The sequence below is a fragment of the Cherax quadricarinatus genome, chromosome 61 (genome assembly GCF_038502225.1).
Source record: "Cherax quadricarinatus isolate ZL_2023a chromosome 61, ASM3850222v1, whole genome shotgun sequence".
Taxonomy (NCBI): Eukaryota; Metazoa; Arthropoda; class Malacostraca; order Decapoda; family Parastacidae; genus Cherax; species Cherax quadricarinatus.
Window position 1 is genome coordinate 7,427,134 of NC_091352.1, and position 17,851 is coordinate 7,444,984.

The 17,851-nt window shown below is 37.2% G+C and overlaps 1 protein-coding gene across 7 annotated transcripts in view; it reads right to left on the reverse strand.

Annotated features, from left to right (window-relative positions):
* Window positions 1-1,678: 1,678 nt before the first annotated feature.
* Window positions 1,679-17,851, reverse strand: part of rg (A kinase anchor protein rugose) — an 803,540-nt gene continuing 787,367 nt past the window's right edge. For all 7 annotated transcript variants that reach the window (XM_070098204.1, XM_070098202.1, XM_070098203.1 and 4 more), the window contains 5 exons: window positions 11,724-11,869; window positions 9,095-9,212; window positions 7,194-7,390; window positions 3,792-3,943; window positions 1,679-2,563 (listed from right to left, as the gene is read on the reverse strand). In XM_070098204.1, the coding sequence (XP_069954305.1) occupies window positions 2,473-2,563; window positions 3,792-3,943; window positions 7,194-7,390; window positions 9,095-9,212; window positions 11,724-11,869 (704 nt within the window). In that variant the 3' untranslated portion in view covers window positions 1,679-2,472. The remainder of the gene's footprint in view (window positions 2,564-3,791; window positions 3,944-7,193; window positions 7,391-9,094; window positions 9,213-11,723; window positions 11,870-17,851) is intronic.

A 17,851-nucleotide genomic window follows, 5' to 3' on the forward strand; every position in this document is an offset into this window, starting at 1 on the left:
ATTCATATAAATCTGAGAATAAAAGCATGTAGGATGAACCCCTTCTGTCTTAGAAAGGAAATAATTATACTCAAGCTGGAAAATTCACAAAATGCTTACTATACAGATTGCTATAGTTTAGTGTTGTATGAAATCTCCCAAAGTTTGCTACAATAAAAACATTAGATATTGGTCATATTCTGGATGAACTTAGTCTACCTGTGTACTTAACTCCCATGCTAAATTGAAACTGTAGGAAATCTCATCCCCACTTAAGAAATATTCATTAAAAATGCAGTCTTTAATGAAATTACTCACTAAATACTTCAATAAAGAATAATTTTCACAAAAATAATTAATAAAAATACAAGCTGATACACTTTAGCCATAGTTTGTAGTCCTGATTTCACAATATATAAATAGTACCAAAGTACAGTAGTCTCCAATAAAGGTTAAGTGATTCAGATTAAATTTCTTACTAGGTCTTTAAATGCCGCTGTTTTTAGTCAACTACAAGAATTAGTGAAAAGAATGCAGTCCTGTCACTCTGTGCATAAATTCCTATTTTTGCAAAGCAACAAGGCCTACAAATGGTTTTTATACTACAAGTACAATACCATAAAAAAAATTTCAGGCTTATAGTCAAACTGCATATAATATTTATGGTACAATCTGTTTAGTTACTACCTTTAACATTTTTATAGAAAAGACTGACCCCTTTTTGGCACAGCGACACCTGACTAGAAGCAACACCTGGGTTCTCAATATTATTGCCGTAAACAAATGCCTTAATGAACCTTTGTCACTGGTTCCTGATGCAGTACAAGACCAGTGATGACGAGTGTTGTACTCGCTTCAAAGACCACTTATTTTCCTACAACTACAGAAAAATAAGCTTTACCATTATACATATTAGGCTCTTTAATCAATAACCATACCTATCATCTCAAAAGACTGTCGTGACGACTTTTACATATACACACTAATAATATACAGTATGTATGTATAATGCAAATATTTTCGGTCTAACTAGAGATCCTCTTCAGGCAATACTAAACTAGTTGGAAGGAAGCCCTTATATATGCAAATCAGTCAGGTGTACACACAAAAAATGGAGCACTAAAGTACTCCTATTGCCAGTATAATAAGAGTTGAGGAGCACTGGCTGATGCTCGATGACTCCACCTGTCAAGTGTTCTCACACATCCACAACTCTATGGCCAAACAAGTACATTCTCACAGTTTTTATATTCAAATTAATCTAGCTTAAATTTCAGTCTCTAGATAGACTGAAAATGCTTGCACTATTTATATTGTTGAATGTGGGTTAATTTTTATATTTTCATGTGTGTGTGTGTGTGTGTGTGTGTGTGTGTGTGTGTGTGTGTGGTGTTGTGTTTTATATATATATATATATATATATATATATATATATATATATATATATATATATATATATATATATATATATATATATATATATATATATATATATATATATATATATATATATATATATATATATATATATATATATATATATATTTGGTTAAACACCTATTAACACAAATCTAGTATCATGGTACACACGGGTTCTTCAGTCATGTGTCATGGTGCAATTTAGTGGCTCTAGATCTATGTTAATAGTAGTTTTACACAAATACATTATAGAAGGAAGAAATTCATTCATAATTATTCAATATTCATAAATGAGGAGTGATAAAGATAAAAAATATAACAGTAATGTTGATCACATAATTCGAATCCCCATTTCAAAGGCTCTTCAATAGATCACATAAATTAATAACAATTTAATGTGATGACTTCAGAGCCTATTATGTTACTATGTGATTTTAGTGCAAATGTGAATATAAACTAGGAAAACAAAAATAAGAGGCTTGATATTGAGGTCTTTTTTTTTTTTTTTAATTTTATTTGGAAATATTTTAACATCAAATCCCATATTTGTCACATTTTATATTGTATTAATTCCTAGCAACCCAAACAATGTAGCTAAGGATAAAAACAATTTAGCAGTGTAAGTACAGACTATCACAAAGCATAATGAGCAACTAGGTGTAAAAGAATGCTGCTCAGTTTAAGCCCAAATGCTCACAACATAAAAGTAGCAGCTGTAAATTGGAAAAAAAATTAAATGCTTGCCAGGAATGCAAGCTTAGGTGTCCTAACCACTTACTAGTCAGCGCTAATACCCTACAATAAACCTCAACTTAGACCATGACAAGTCAGCGGTTAGAGAGACTTGTGAGCATTTATTAATATTGTATTTCTAAAAGCTGTATTACTGTAATATTAGCAAAAATTTTGGCCATTAAAACCAGAAACAAGGAGAAGAGGGCAATTTTCTTTTTACAAGTGGCCTTAATTCTCAAAATGTGTGTTAATTCTAAAGCACTTTCATTACACTTCACAATTTGTCTTTTCTTGCTTCATTCTTGGCAACTAAACAATTAGTGCACGTGTACAAGTGAGTTAATAACGCTGCTGGAACTCGTGATGCCAGCGATTGAAATCGATGTGAAAAACAACAATGGATCCTGTCGATAAACCAGCCATCAGGAATCTGAAATTATAGGTTTAATTTTTTTTTTTAGCATGTCCATGTTCTTATAGCTTTCAAAGAAACAGAGAACTGAACAATATCTAGACTACCCTTTAGGACTGTGCACAGCAACAAATAACCATTAAACTGGTTGCAATGCATAATTTTTTTAAACTCAATGGCTGTCTCCCACTAAGGTAGGGTGACCTATAGAAGAAAACACTTACCAATGTTTACTTATTGACCATTTTTCCAGAGGTGGTGACATCACAATCATATTACCTTCTAACTGAAAATTGCCCACCCCTTTTTCAGAGTGCAGGAGGCACTGCCTTTCCTACCTCCAAGACTCGAGTCCAGCTAACTGGTTTTCCTGAATCCCTTCATAATGGTTACCATGTTTACACTCCAACAGTATGTCCATTAAAAACCATTTGTCTCCATGCAGTCCTGAAACAAACAAAAACAAAAACAAAAACAAACACACACACACACACACACACACACACACACACACCTGCTAGATGCTCAAGCCCCTAAAACTAAGTCTCTTGAATCCCCTCCCTTCAAACATACACTTTTCTCCAATAGGGCATCTCCAATGCCTCCACCTTCCTAATCTCTGCAGCATTTAAAACCTATGCTGCTCACCCATATACATTCCATTTTTTGCTCTCCATAGATAAATTTCTTTCTTTCCACAATGTCTCAGTACACCATTTATTAAATAACTTTTTTTTTTAACACTACCATCCACCAAGGCAGGATGACCTGAAGACACTTTCACCATCACTGTCTTGCCAAATGCATGCACATACTACAGTTCAAATGTTCCTCCTAACAGCAAATCTCTCTAACCCCTACTTTAAAGTGCAGGTACTGTAGTGGATGCATCCCAAACTACATTATCTCACAAATCTACGTATACTGACTTCATTGGAAATTTCATCTTGTATATTATGCTGTTGGATGACTTAGCATGTAATTAGCACTATCAGTCTACATAGTGCATTCTGAAGAATATTATAGTAATCTCCAAAAATATCACTTCAAGTGTAAGTTTTGGAGAGTAATATGTTCTTCAGAATGCACTATGTAGACTGACAGTGCTCCATTTTTAAAGGGGTAAATGGAGAAGCAGTCCTAGAGTTAAACATCATATTTACATTATTAGAGCTGTAGATACAGCCACACAAGTCACTTAAAAAAAAATTAAAAATAAAATTTATACAAAATACATGAAACTTACCTCTGGTCATGGGAGAGTGCAAGAGACCTAATAGCAGAATCACAGGTTGGGAAAGCATACAGCAAGGCAAGGGAAAATGTCCGCCATACTTCAACAATGCCTTTCTCTCCTCCAGTCATCATGTACTCTCCATCACGGCTCAGAATCACACACTATAAAGATAACTTTCCTTAGTTACTGTATCTGGATATAACTCGTTAAAAAACTTGTCATCTAAATGAAGTGAATTTTTAAGTCTAACAATCTAATAAAAATGAACAATATTCGCAGTTATATTTTATTTATTAGATTAGAATTAGGAAACGGGTCTCAGTACAAAATTAATGTAAGATAACAAGAGTGAGGAAATACTAATGGCTAAGTAGGTAATTATATTTCAAGTAATGTAAATAGCAGACATGACTGGCGATTAATGGTAATATAATGCTGCTGTTACCTGAGAATGCTATTACACTGTAACCAGTGCTGTAAATGAACAATACCTATTTTGAATTACTTCATGAATTTAAAACCTTAAAAAAAAATTTTTTATTATCACACTGGCCGATTCCCACCAAGGCAGGGTGGCCCGAAAAAGAAAAACTTTCACCATCATTCACTCCATCATTGTCTTGCCAGAAGGGTGCTTTACACTACAGTTTTTGAACTGCAACATTAACACCCCTCCTTCAGAGTGCAGGCACTGTACTTCCCATCTCCAGGACTCAAGTCCGGCCTGCCGGTTTCCCTGAACCCCTTCATAAATGTTACTTTGCTCACACTCCAACAGCACGTCAAGTATTAAAAACCATTTGCCTCCATTCACTCCTATCAAACACGCTCACGCATGCCTGCTGGAAGTCCAAGCCCCTCGCACACAAAACCTCCTTTACCCCCTCCCTCCAACCTTTCCTAGGCCGACCCCTACCCCGCCTTCCTTCCACTACAGTCCGATACACTCTTAAGTTATTCTGTTTCGCTCCATTCTCTCCACATGTTTGAACCACCTCAACAACCCTTCCTCAGCCCTCTGGACAACAGTTTTGGTAATCCCGCACCTCCTTCTAACTTCCAAACTACGAATTCTCTGCATTATATTCACACCACACATTGCTCTCAGACATGACATCTCCACTGCCTCCAGCCTTCTCCTCGCTGCAACATTCATCACCCATGCTTCACACCCATATAAGAGCGTTGGTAAAACTATACTCTCATACATTCCCCTCTTTGACTCCAAGGACAAAGTTCTTTGTCTCCACAGACTCCTAAGTGCACCACTCACCCTTTTCCCCTCATCAATTCTATGATTCACCTCATCTTTCATAGACCCATCCGCTGACACGTCCACTCCCAAATATCTGAATACATTCACCTCCTCCATACTCTCTCCCTCCAATCTGATATCCAATCTTTCATCACCTAATCTTTTTGTTATCCTCATAACCTTACTCTTTCCTGTATTCACTTTCAATTTTCTTCTTTTGCACACCCTACCAAATTCATCCACCAATCTCTGCAACTTCTCTTCAGAATCTCCCAAGAGCACAGTGTCATCAGCAAAGAGCAACTGTGACAACTCCCACTGAGGCAGAGTAACACTTAGAAATATATATGTTATGTATTAAGCACGATCAACATTCTGAACATATATTAAATTTAAAAGAGACAAATATGAACAAACATGTTTGCTGAAAAAAAAATGTACAGTTAATGAACAATTTTTTTTTTTTGTGCTCGCACGCAATGCAAGCTTCACTTTTAACACAAGAATACAATGTACAACCTTTACTTGAAGTGAGTGAATATAGCCGTAAAATTTTCACCTAATATCGCTAAACATTATTTTCAGTGTCATCTGTAACCCCACTGAAAAAGCTAAAAATTTTTTATACTTTTTCTACATATAGCTACAAAATTCTTATCAACAGTGTACAGCAATATTGAAAAAACAGAGCATAAGTACTACCCAAGTAAAATTATTGAGTCTCAACACATTTAATCTGCAAATTCTGTTTTTAATTACATTTTTACTATAAATGAATTTTTATTCTCTGGAAAGCTCTCATTCTATGAGGTGTTGGATTTAAATAAAATCCTTGCCCAACTACATTTTGAAGAAGTTGAAAAAGACTAAATATATCTATATTCTGAACTGGTTGTTCCAATCACATTTAGTAAAAACAAAGCAAAAACTGAGAATGTGTAAAAAGACTATCAAAACTAATAATTAAGCTGAGGGGAACGAGCTATGAAGAAAGAATAAGTGAGCTGAGACTTCTTCTTTCAACAAACCAGACGTATCCCATCGAGGCCAGGTGGCCCAAAAAGAAAAACAAGTTTCTCATCATAACTTTACTAATGTATATAGAAGAAGAGGTTACTAGCCCCTTGCTCTCAGCATTTTAGTCACCTCTTGCGACACGCATGGGTTATGGAGGAAGAATTCTGTTCCACTTCCCCATGGAGACAAGCTGAGACTTATCTCACAGAAATAAAGAACAAAAGGCAATATAATTACAACATAAAATACTGACAGGCATAGACAGAACAGATTAGAAAAACTTTACCAGAGATATAACAAGAACAAGGAGAGTACTGGAAATTACACACCTAAATAAGCCTTAAAGATATTAAGGAGATATTTCTTCAATGTCCTAGGTAGTAGGTTGGTAGACAGCAACCGCCCAAGGAGGTACTACCGTCCTGCCAAGTGAGTGTAAAACGGAAGCCTATATTTGTTTTACACGATGGTAGGATTGCTGGTGTCTTTTTATTCTGTCTCATACACATGCAAGATTTCAGGTGCATCTTGCTACTTCTACTTACATTTAGGTCACACTACACATACATGTACAAGCATTTATATATGTACACACCCCTCTGGGTTTTCCTCTATTTTTTTCTAGTTCTTGTTTATTTCCTCTTACCTCCATGGGGAAGTGGAACAGAATTCTTCCTCCGTAAGCCATGCATGTTGTAAGAGGCGACTAAAATGCCGGGAGCAAGGGGCTAGTAACCTCTTCTCCTGTATATATTACTAAGTGTAAAAGGAGAAACTTTCGTTTTTCCTCTTGGGCCACCCCGCCTCGGTGGGATACGGCCGGTGTGTTGAAAGAAAGACTTCTTCAATGGAATAGTAGCAGAGAGGTGGAATAAGTTTAACAATAATACAGTGTAGGTGAACTCTATATTGTGTTCAATAACAGTTACAACAGGCTCAGTTATATCAGTTTGTCAAAAGTTAAGAGGCAGGACCAAGAGCTCTGGCTCACCCTCCCCTGCAACTCGAACAGATAAGTACAAGTCACATACGTTATACACCTTAGGTAAAAATACACTATATTAAGTTATCTATAGGTTAAAGAAATAAATGTAGCTGATCCTACTCAACCCCACAGCAATATCTCGTGAAGTACTAACCTGAATATTGTCATTGTGAGATTCATGTCGTAGCCTCTTTCCATTCATAGTATATGCAGCAACATGTCCTCGATCATAATTAATAACAATTAGGCCCTCACGAGAAAGAGCAACATTTTCAGGAGAAAGAAAACCTTCAGGTGCCTCCAGTGATCGCAGCAGATCCCCAGAAGTGGTGTGAATGAGTACTGGGCCATCTGAAAACATGAACTATTACCTACCCAAACACTTGGGATGGAAAAACATTACTTTAAAATTTCCCATGTATTACTGTATACAGTAGAATCAAGTATGAATGATTATACAGAAAAAAATGATGATGACAATGTTCTTCGTACTGTATTTATTACCCAGGAGGGTTAAAACTCAGGTGACTCAGTTGATGAGCAAGAGACCATAATTGTCAACTTGGTAAATACCAAATGGACACTAGGTGCTACAAGCACTAGACATTCGTACAACAGACTAGCTCTCCTTATTTAACCACAAACATATTATTCAAAAATATGTAATTGCAGTAGTAACAGATTCTAAATATAAAGTTTCCTCCTAAGTGTGGGTTATTCATAAAGTGTCCCTGCCATGATATTTTGACTTTTATTTTTCATTAGTCATTATTTTTCCTTTACCTTAACAGCAGTCTCCTGCCAAGGAAGGAGATAGCCACTGAATGAATTCACATCATTCATTCAACTGCTTCTTTCCAGAAGTATGCTGATATCACAATTCAGATTACCCTGCAATTGAAATATTTCTATCTTTCCTTCAAAGTGTAGGCTCTACCCTTTCCACCTCCAATACTCAAATCTGGCTAACTATTCCCTAGTTTCATAAATGATACCTTGTGCACACTCCAGCAGCACATCACAAAAAACTACTTGCATCCACTGATTCCTATCTAAAGCGCTCACATTAGCCTGCTGGACATCTAAGCCCCTAGGATTCAAAACCTCCATTACTCCCACCTTCCTACTTTTCTTGGGACAACCCCTACCTTTCCTTCCCTCCACCCCAGATTTATACAACACATCATGCAATTGTGCTCCATTCTCTCTAAATGTCTAAACCATCTCAATAACCCCTTCTCAGCTCTCTGAATAATAATTTTGGTAACCCCCTCACCTGGATTTAGAAAAGGCATTTGATAGAATGGACAGGGAAACAACGTGGAAAATGTCGCAAATATATGGAATAGGTGGTAGATTATTAAAAGCAGTAGTGAGTTTTTATACGGATAGTGAGTCTCAGGTGGAGTATGGATGAGGGGATTATTTTCCATCTAAAGTAGACCTCAGACAGGGATGTGTGATGTAAAGGAAGTGAATGCTAGGAAGTTCATTCAAAGTGGGAGTTGGGACAGTTACTTTTCACTGATGGGAGATTCTCAAGAAAAGTTGTAAAGGTTAGTGGAATAATTTTGGAGGGTATATAAAAGATGGAAATTAGAAGTGGACATAGGAAAGAGGAAGGTCACAAGAATACCAAAGAATCTAGAAATTGAAAGAATGGATATCAGATTATGAGGAGGGAGTATAGAGGAATTCAATGTGTCCATATATTTGGGAGTGTACTTCTTGCTAGATGGATCTATGAAAGATGACATGAATCATAGAACTGATGAGAGAAAAAAGCTGGGTGGTACATTGAGGCATCTGTGGAGACAAAGAACTTTAACTCTGGAAGCAAAAAGGGGAATGCACCAGAGCAGTTTTAACACTGTTACATGGGTTTGAAGCACAAGTTTAAATGCTGCAGCAAAGAGGAGGCTGAAGGTTGTGAAGATGTCATGTTCAAAGGCAATGAGTATTATGAACATTATGCAGAAAATTCTGAGCTAATTACTTTCATAAAGGTAAAAAATTTTATTATACTGAGTATTTAGTCTAAAACCTTACTCTTACCCTTAGAGCCAGACACTACAAGGCCAAGTTCAGCAGAAATGACAACAGCTGTGACCTCAGTTTCGTGACCTGTGAGCGTGGCACGTGGGGTTGGTGAATCTCCTTCACCCATTATCATCTGCATGTGAAAAAAATCAAGTCACTTACAGAAACAAATAGTTTAAAATGCTCTACAAAAGGATAAGAAAATTACATGTATTCATATAGCTAAAGTTAAAAAGCTATAGGACAATAACAGTTAAACACTATTGTGATAGAGAAGAAAAACTGCTGACAAACTAATTATCACACCAGTGTTGTTATTCATTCTAATTTTACATTTGTTAAAAGTATGAAAAAGTTTTAAAAACTAATATGCAGTATTTCTGTGATGAAAAAAACTTGGCAATTATTTAAGAAAAAATATACCATAAGTCCCAAATAATTACTGGTATTATAACTAAATAAAAATTTTGTAGATGTGCACGTGGCAAATAATGGCCTAGAAACACAAAGCAATATTATATTAACCCTTTTGGGGTTTCGGCCGTACTAGTACGGCTTATGCGCCAGGGTTTTTGACATACTAGTATGCATAAATTCTAACACCCTCAAATCTAGCAAGAATAAGCTGGTAGGCCTACATATGAAAGAATGGGTCTATGTGGTCAGTGTGCGCAGTAAAAAAAGAAATCCTGCAGCACACAGTGCATAATGAGAAAAAAAACTGGTTGTATTCTAGTTTTCCTGGTCGTATTTTATAGAATGGAAGACATATTACAGAAATTGAGATGATTTTGATTGGTTTCACAATGAAAAATACCTTGAAATTGAGCTCAAAGTAGCAGAAATGTTCGATTTTTGCCAAAGTTCAAAAGTAAACAAATCATGCCACGCGTCCAATACACGTCAACTGGTGAATCTAATATTCTTTCACAAGTGCGCTGGTATTATTTATACCATTTCTATACTAATACAGTAGTCTGCATAACAGTAAATCTTCTATTTTTTGTGAGAATAAAAATTCAAAGTGGAAAGCAAAACAAATATAAGGGGGGCATGGGGATGTGACTAATGAACACAGGAAATGTTATTTTAGTGCCAGGGATGTCTTTCTTGTTTATTCTGGACCCTATTTGGAAATTGGCATCTTTTAAAATTTGTGTGAAATTGGCAAAATTGCTAAATTCTGACCACTTTATTGGATAGTTGAAATTGGTAAATGGGTGGTTTCTTGTACTCATTCGATAGAAAAAACAGGTCTAGCGAAATAGTTATGATTTTTGTCGACTAGTACAATGGAATTGGCCGAAAATAGGGCTCAAAGTGGACAAAATCGCCGATGCGTAAACATCGTCAAGACCGCTAACTTCGCGAGAGCATAATTCCGTAAGTTTTCCATCAAATTTCATACTTTTGGTGTCATTATGATTGGCAAAAGATTCTCTATCTTTTCATAAGAAAAAATAATTTTTTTTTTTTTAAATTTTGGCTACCCTGAGAAGGCCTGGCGAGCCTCAAGGGTTAAGGAAACTGTATAAATGACAAACATTATTCTTATACAAATTATGAGCAAATATTTGTTAATAATTCTTGAAATATGTTTTTAGAGAAAATTTATTTACTTTTTATCATCACTATAAAGGCCTGGAATGATGTGCCATCATTCCAGGCCTTTATAGTGATGATCAGTTAATCATAGCTATTATGGTAACCTATCCAAGGTTACCATAACAGCTATGATTAACTGATATACAGGTACTTCAACCTGTTATCTTACAGCAAACATTGATTTCTTGCATATTATTTAGATCAAATGACTCAAGAGTGTCACCTCTTAAGTAAAATTTAATCAATTATAACATGATCATTCAAAAACAAACAATAGTAGTAACAAAAACAATCAGAAGTACTGTATAAACTGAAAATGGACATCCACTGAACACACTGTTAAGTCTACCGTTAAATATTTGTATTTTCATTCAAGTGTGAGTGTCACACCTGACGTTCTTACCACTGATTGACACCGATACGAGGATGGGCCACATATTTAGGGGCAGTTGGTTTTTTTCCTCTCACTTGCCAACTGACAATCTTTTTTTTTTTTTAATCTGGAATCAGCATGATGGTGGTAGAGCACAGTGTACAGGTGCTCCTCAGCTTACAATGGGGTTATGTTCCGAAGAACTCCTCACAAGTCAAAAATATTCCAAGTCAAACATAAATACATAATAAATAACTACTGTCACTGAATAAGTAAATAAAAAAAATAATTACTGTAACTAAATATCAGAAGCAGGAGAAACACTTGGGTGTTTCGTAGACATAATTTGATTAAATACAGAAAAATGTTTGATGACTACTGAATGTGCACTGCTATCACACCACCATAAAGCCAAAATATTTTAAGTTGAACCATCATAAAGAGAGGGGCACCTATACAGGTAAGTGGCATATGAATAAATAAGCAACTACTGAACCAGTAAATTATGTAATTTACAAACTTTGGCATGCTTTTATTTAAATGCCCTTAAAATGATTATACCATAACATTTAACTTTATATGAGTAATAAGGAATGTACGTATATGTCCACCATACACTGAATTATTTAACAATGTTATCTTACTAAATGATGTGCACATGAATACCTGAGTGCGGGCATTCCAATGCCAGAGAAGAACAGTGCAATCGTGGGAACCGGAGGCAACATAACAGTCACTGGTGATGTTGCACTCACTACGGCTTAGGCACGTCACCACCCCATAATGACCAAACACTATTTGCACAATTTTAGCTGTTGAGTAAAATAGTAAACAAGTTTGAAAATGTACCAAAAAACTATGCCTACACAGTCTTAACTGAATTTTTACTCTATACTAGTCCCTCACTATTTCTTACTTTTAAAGGGATCTTATCAGTCAGCCACTAGAATCTTATCCAACTCCAGCCTTTAGCAACACACTACTCTCACTGAAGTCATCACAGCTAGTTAATGAACAAGAACTAAAATTCTCTTTTGTGTACAGTGTATCTTCAAAATACTACTGAATTCACATTGTATACTGCCTACAATAATGAAAAAGAGAAGGGGTGCAGAACAAGTGTTTAGTGGGACAACAGACTGATCTGTGTAGAAAAACACTGTTATGCAATCCATTTTTTCTTCAAAACCCAATATGGTGTGTATTTGAATTTGCTACATTTATTGTATTATTATGCTTTACACTTCTTATTCAATGTACACATCAATGTAAATTTAATATTACAATTCAAACCTGTCAAAATGTTTTATGTACACTGCTGCACAGTTTTGGTCACCGTATTACAGAATGGATATAAATGATCTGGAAAATGTAGAAAGGAGGATGACAAAGCTGATCCCATGTATCAGAAATCATCCCTATGAGGATAGGCTGAAGGCCATGAAACTGCACTCTCTAGAAAGGTGTAGAATTAGGAGGGATATAATTTTTTTTTTTTTAACAAGTCGGCCGTCTCTCACTGAGGCAGGGTGACCCAAAAAGAAAGAAAATCCCCAAAAAGAAAATACTTTCATCATCATTCAACACTCACCTCATTCACACATAATCACTGTTTTTGCAGAGGAGCTCAGAACAAAACAGTTTAGAAGCATATATGTATAAAGATACACAACATATCCCTCCAAACTGCTAATATCCCAAACCCCTCCTTTAGAGTGCAGGCATTGTACTTCCCATTTCCAGGACTCAAGTCCAGCTATATATTCAGGGTTTCCCTGAATCCCTTCACTAAATATTACCCTGCTCACACTCCAACAGATCGTTAGGTCCCAAATACCATTCGTCTCCATTCACTTCTATCGAACACGCTCAAGCACGCCTGCTGGAAGTTCAAGCCCCTCGCCCACAAAACCTCCCTTACCTCTTCCTTCCAATCTTTTCGAGGACGACCCCTACCCTTCCTTCCTTCCCCTACAGATTTATATGCTCTCCATGTCATTCTACTTTGATCCATTCTCTCTAAATGACCAAACCACCTCAACAACCCTTCTGACTAATACTTTTATTAACTCCACACCTTCTCCTAATTTCCACACTCCGAATTTTCTGCGTAATATTTACACCACACATTGCCCTTAGACAGGACATCTCCACTGCCTCCAACCACCTCCTTGCTGCTGCATTCACACCCATATAAGAGTGTTGGTACTACTATACTTTCATACATTCCCTTCTTTGCCTCCATAGATAACGTTTTTTGTCTCTACATATACCTCAACGCACTACTCACCTTTTTTCCCTCATCAATTCTACGATTAACCTCATCCTTCATAAATCCATCTGCCGACACGTCAACTCCCAAGTATCTGAAAACATTCACTTCTTCCATACTCCTCCTCCCCAATTTGATATCTAATTTTTCTTTAGCATTTAGTAGCTTACCACCTATTCCACATACTTGCAACATCTGCCACATTGCTCCTCTATCCACTATCATATGCCTTTTCTAAATCCATAAATGCAATAAAAACTTCCCTACCTTTATCTAAATATTGTTCACATATATGCTTCAATGTAAACACTTGATCTACACATCCCCTACCCACTCTGAAACCTCCTTGCTCATCTGCAATCCTACATTCTGTCTTACCTCTAATTCTTTCAATTATAACCCTACCGTACACTTTTCCTGGTATACTCAGTAAACTTCTTCCTCTATAATTTTTACAATCTCTTTTGTCCCCCTTCCCTTTACATAAAGGGACTATACATGCTCTCTGCCAATCCCTAGGTACATTCCCCTCTTTCATACATTTATTAAACAAAAATACCGACCACTCCAACACTATATCCCCCCTGCTTTTAACATTTCTGTCATGATCCCGTCAGTTCCAGCTGCTTTACCCCCTTTCATTCTATGTAATGCCTCACGCACCTTCCCCACACTTACATCTTGCTCTTCTTCACTCCTAAAAGATGGTATACCTCCCTGGCCAGTGCATGGAATAACCGCTTCCCTTTCTTCGTCGACATTTAAAAGTCCCTCAAAATATTCTCGCCATCTACCCAAAACCTCCATCTCCCCATCTACTAACTCCCCTACTGTTTTTAACTGACAAATCCATTCGTTCTCTAGGCTTTCTTAACTCACTCCAAAATTTTTTCTTATTTTCATTAAAATTTCTTGACAGTGCCTCTCCCACTATCATCTGCCCTCCTTTTGCACTCTCTCACCACTCTTCACCTTTCTTTTACTCTCCATATACTCTAGTCTTCTTATAACACTTGTGCTTTATAAAAACCTCTCATAAGCTAACTTTTTCTCTTTTATCACACCCTTTACTTCATCATTTCACCAATCACTCCTCTTTCCTCCTGCACCCACCCTCCTATAACCACAAACTTCTGCCCCACATTCTAATACTGCATAAATGTAAAACAGGAATAAAGGGGATGTAAATAGCATGCAAAAAATATCTAGCCAAGACAGGATTTGCAGCAATGGTTTCAATTTGGAAAAATTCAGATTCAGGAAGGATATAGGAAAGCACTGGTTTGGTAACAGTTGTGGAAGAGTGGAACACTCCTGAGTACTGTCATAGTAGCTAAAATGTTGTGTAGTTTTAAAAATGGATAAGATAAATACACGAGTGGGTGTGGGTGGGTGCGAGTTGGACCTGACTAGCTTGTGCTACTAGGTCTGATGCCATACTCCTTCCTTAAGTGAATGTGACCTGACCTGACTAGGTTGGGTCATTGGCTTAAGCCGGTAGGAGACTTGGACCTGCCTCGCATGGGCCAGAAGGCCTGTAGCAGTGTTCCTTCTTTCTTATGTTCTTATGTATATTTAGGCAATATGTACATTAGTGCAGTACATGTGTAATAATACTAATTTTATTTAAGAGGCAAGACTTAACATTATACTCTCAACATCTCAATATTTCTTGCACTTTATTTTTGGTTATGTGCACTTACCAAACAACTAAGTCATTTGCAAATAACTGTAATATTAAAATTTATAATAATAAATTATAAGACTTCCTAAACATCAAATCCCTTAACATTATGACTCAACATCTTGTTATACATACAGTATACAGTGGTCTCTCGTTTATCGTATTTAATCCGTTCCCGGAGGAGCTACTATTATCGAAATCTATGATTTCCAAATGAATTTTCCCCATAAGAAATAATGTAAATACAATTAATCCGTTCCTGACACCCAGAAGTATTAAAACAAAAAAAAATTTTTTACTTGAAATATAGATGTAGTACATAAACAATACAATGGGAAATGATGAATGAAACATTAACAGCATAACACTTACCTTTATTGGAGATTCTTCTTAGTGTATGGGAGACTGGAGGAAGACAGAGATTGGATTAGTTACTGTTTGGAAGGGGAATCCCCTTCCAGCAACACCTCAGATACCAAGTCCTTTTCTGGGGTTGCTTCTCTTCTCTGTTTCTTAATGCCACTAGGACCAGCTTGAGAGTCACTGGAGCCCTGTCTCGCAAAATAACCCTCCAGAGAGCTCTGTTTCTGACGTCTCTTTAACACTTCCCTAAAATGGCCCAAGACTTTGTCACTGTACATGTTGCCAACATGGCTTGCAACAGCCTTGTCAGGGTGATGTTTCTCCATAAATCTTTTCATCTTACCCCACATTGCAAAAATCTCCTTAATTTCTGAAGAAGGCACCTTCTTCCATCTCTCTTCCTCCTCCTCTGCAGCAAGATTCTGAGCTGCGATCTGTTGCTCTTCCTGCTGAAGCTCTTGCAGCTCCTCAGTGGTGAGCTCTTCACTGTGGTCTTCCACCAACTCTTCCACATCCTCCAAACTCACATCCAACCCTATGGAACTCCCCAGTGCCACAACAGATTTAACAACAGACATAGGCTCATCAGGGTCAGCCACAAACCCTTCAAAATCCCTCTTGTCGACACAGTCTGGCCACAATTTTCTCCAAGCAGAGTTCAAAGTCCTGGTAGTCACTCCCTCCCAAGCCTTACATATAAGGCTTATGCAATGGAGGATGCTGAAGTGTTCTCTCCAAAAATCTCTTAGGGTCAAGTGAGTGTCTGAGGTCACATTCAAGCACCTTTGAAACATTGCTTTGGTGTAGAGTTTTTAAAGTTTGCAATGACCTGTTGGTCCATGGGCTGGAGGAGAGGAGTGGTATTCGGGGGCAAGAACTTTACTGTGATGAACCCAAACTCCTCGAAAATTAGGTCATCCAAGTTTGGAGGATGAGCAGGTGCATTGTTCATTACTAGCAGGCACTTGAGATCCAATTTCTTTTCCAGGAGGTAATTCTTCACACTAGGGCCAAACACTTCATTGAACCACTTGATGAAAATTTCCCTCGTGACTCATGCCTTACTATTAGATTTCCAAAACACACACAATTTACTCTTCATAACATTGTTTTTCCTGAACACTCTGGGATTTTCAGAATGGTACACTAGTAAAGGCTTCACTTAGAAATCCCCACTAGCATTAGCACAGAACATGAGCGTCAGCCTGTCTTTCATAGGCTTGTGTCCTGGGAGTGCCTTTTCCTCCTGTGTAATGCAGGTCCTCTCTGGCATTTTCTTCCAAAAGAGGCCTGTTTCGTCATAACTGAACACTTGTTCAGGTTTCAGTCCTTCAGCCTCTATGTACTCCTTGAATTCATGAACATATTTTTCAGCTGCTTTGTGGTCCGAACTGACAGCCTCACTATGCCTTACCACACTGTGTACGCCTGTACGGTTCTTAAATCTCTCAAACCAACCTTTGCTGGCCTTAAATTCACTCACATCACCACTATTTGCAGGCAATTTCTTTACCAGATCGTCGTGCAACTGCCTAGCCTTTTCACAAATAATCGATGTCATAACACTATCTCCTGCTAATTGTTTCTTGTTTATCCACGCCAATAATAACTTCTCAACCTCTTCGAGTACTGGTGATCTCATTTTTGTCAGCATATTTACCCCCTTCGCAACAACAGCATCCTTGATTTCCTTTTTCTTGGCCACGATGGTTGTGTAGGGTCTGTTATACATCCTGGCCAGTTCGGCCGCACTTAAGCCACTTTCATATTGTTCAATGATGTTTTTCTTAAATTCAATAGTATTTCTCACCTTCTTTACCAAAGACTTGGCACTAGGAGCTTTCTTTGGAGCCATGGTAGCTTATTTAGTACTTGAAAGCACTAAAATGAGTGGATTATGAAATATTTTGTAGGAGCACGTGAGGGGACCTTCGCTTACTGGTAAACAATGCCAGACTGGTTGGGTAGGGAGGCTACCCCGGCTCACACCGTGCGTACGTGTCCCGGACGACCTACTATTTGCGAGTCAATCTACGATTAGCGAGCCCACGTTTATACGAAAATATCGCTATGATTTTCGAAATCTACGACTCTCGAGAACTACGATTATCGAGGGACCACTGTATACTGTAATGTACAGTAAACTCTCTCATAATATGACGGCACATGAATTCTTTTGGCTTAATGCCACAGAGAAATCTGGGTAGTAAACTCCACAGATCTTTCTTTACAATCTTCTCTCAGAGCCACAAGCCCCTGCTGTGCCTTCAGCTGAATAAGTTTCTAGACAATGTCTCTTTCATCTAACAAAGGTCTTTCAAAAATCTATATAACTTATGAATTCTTAATTTGCATAAAGCACCTGCATAATAAGCTTTAAAAGAATATTCAGTGCATTAATATCAGGAATACTCAGAAAGTTCAGCAGAAAAAGATGACAACTTGATCAGCTTTTCACAATGTAATTACACATTC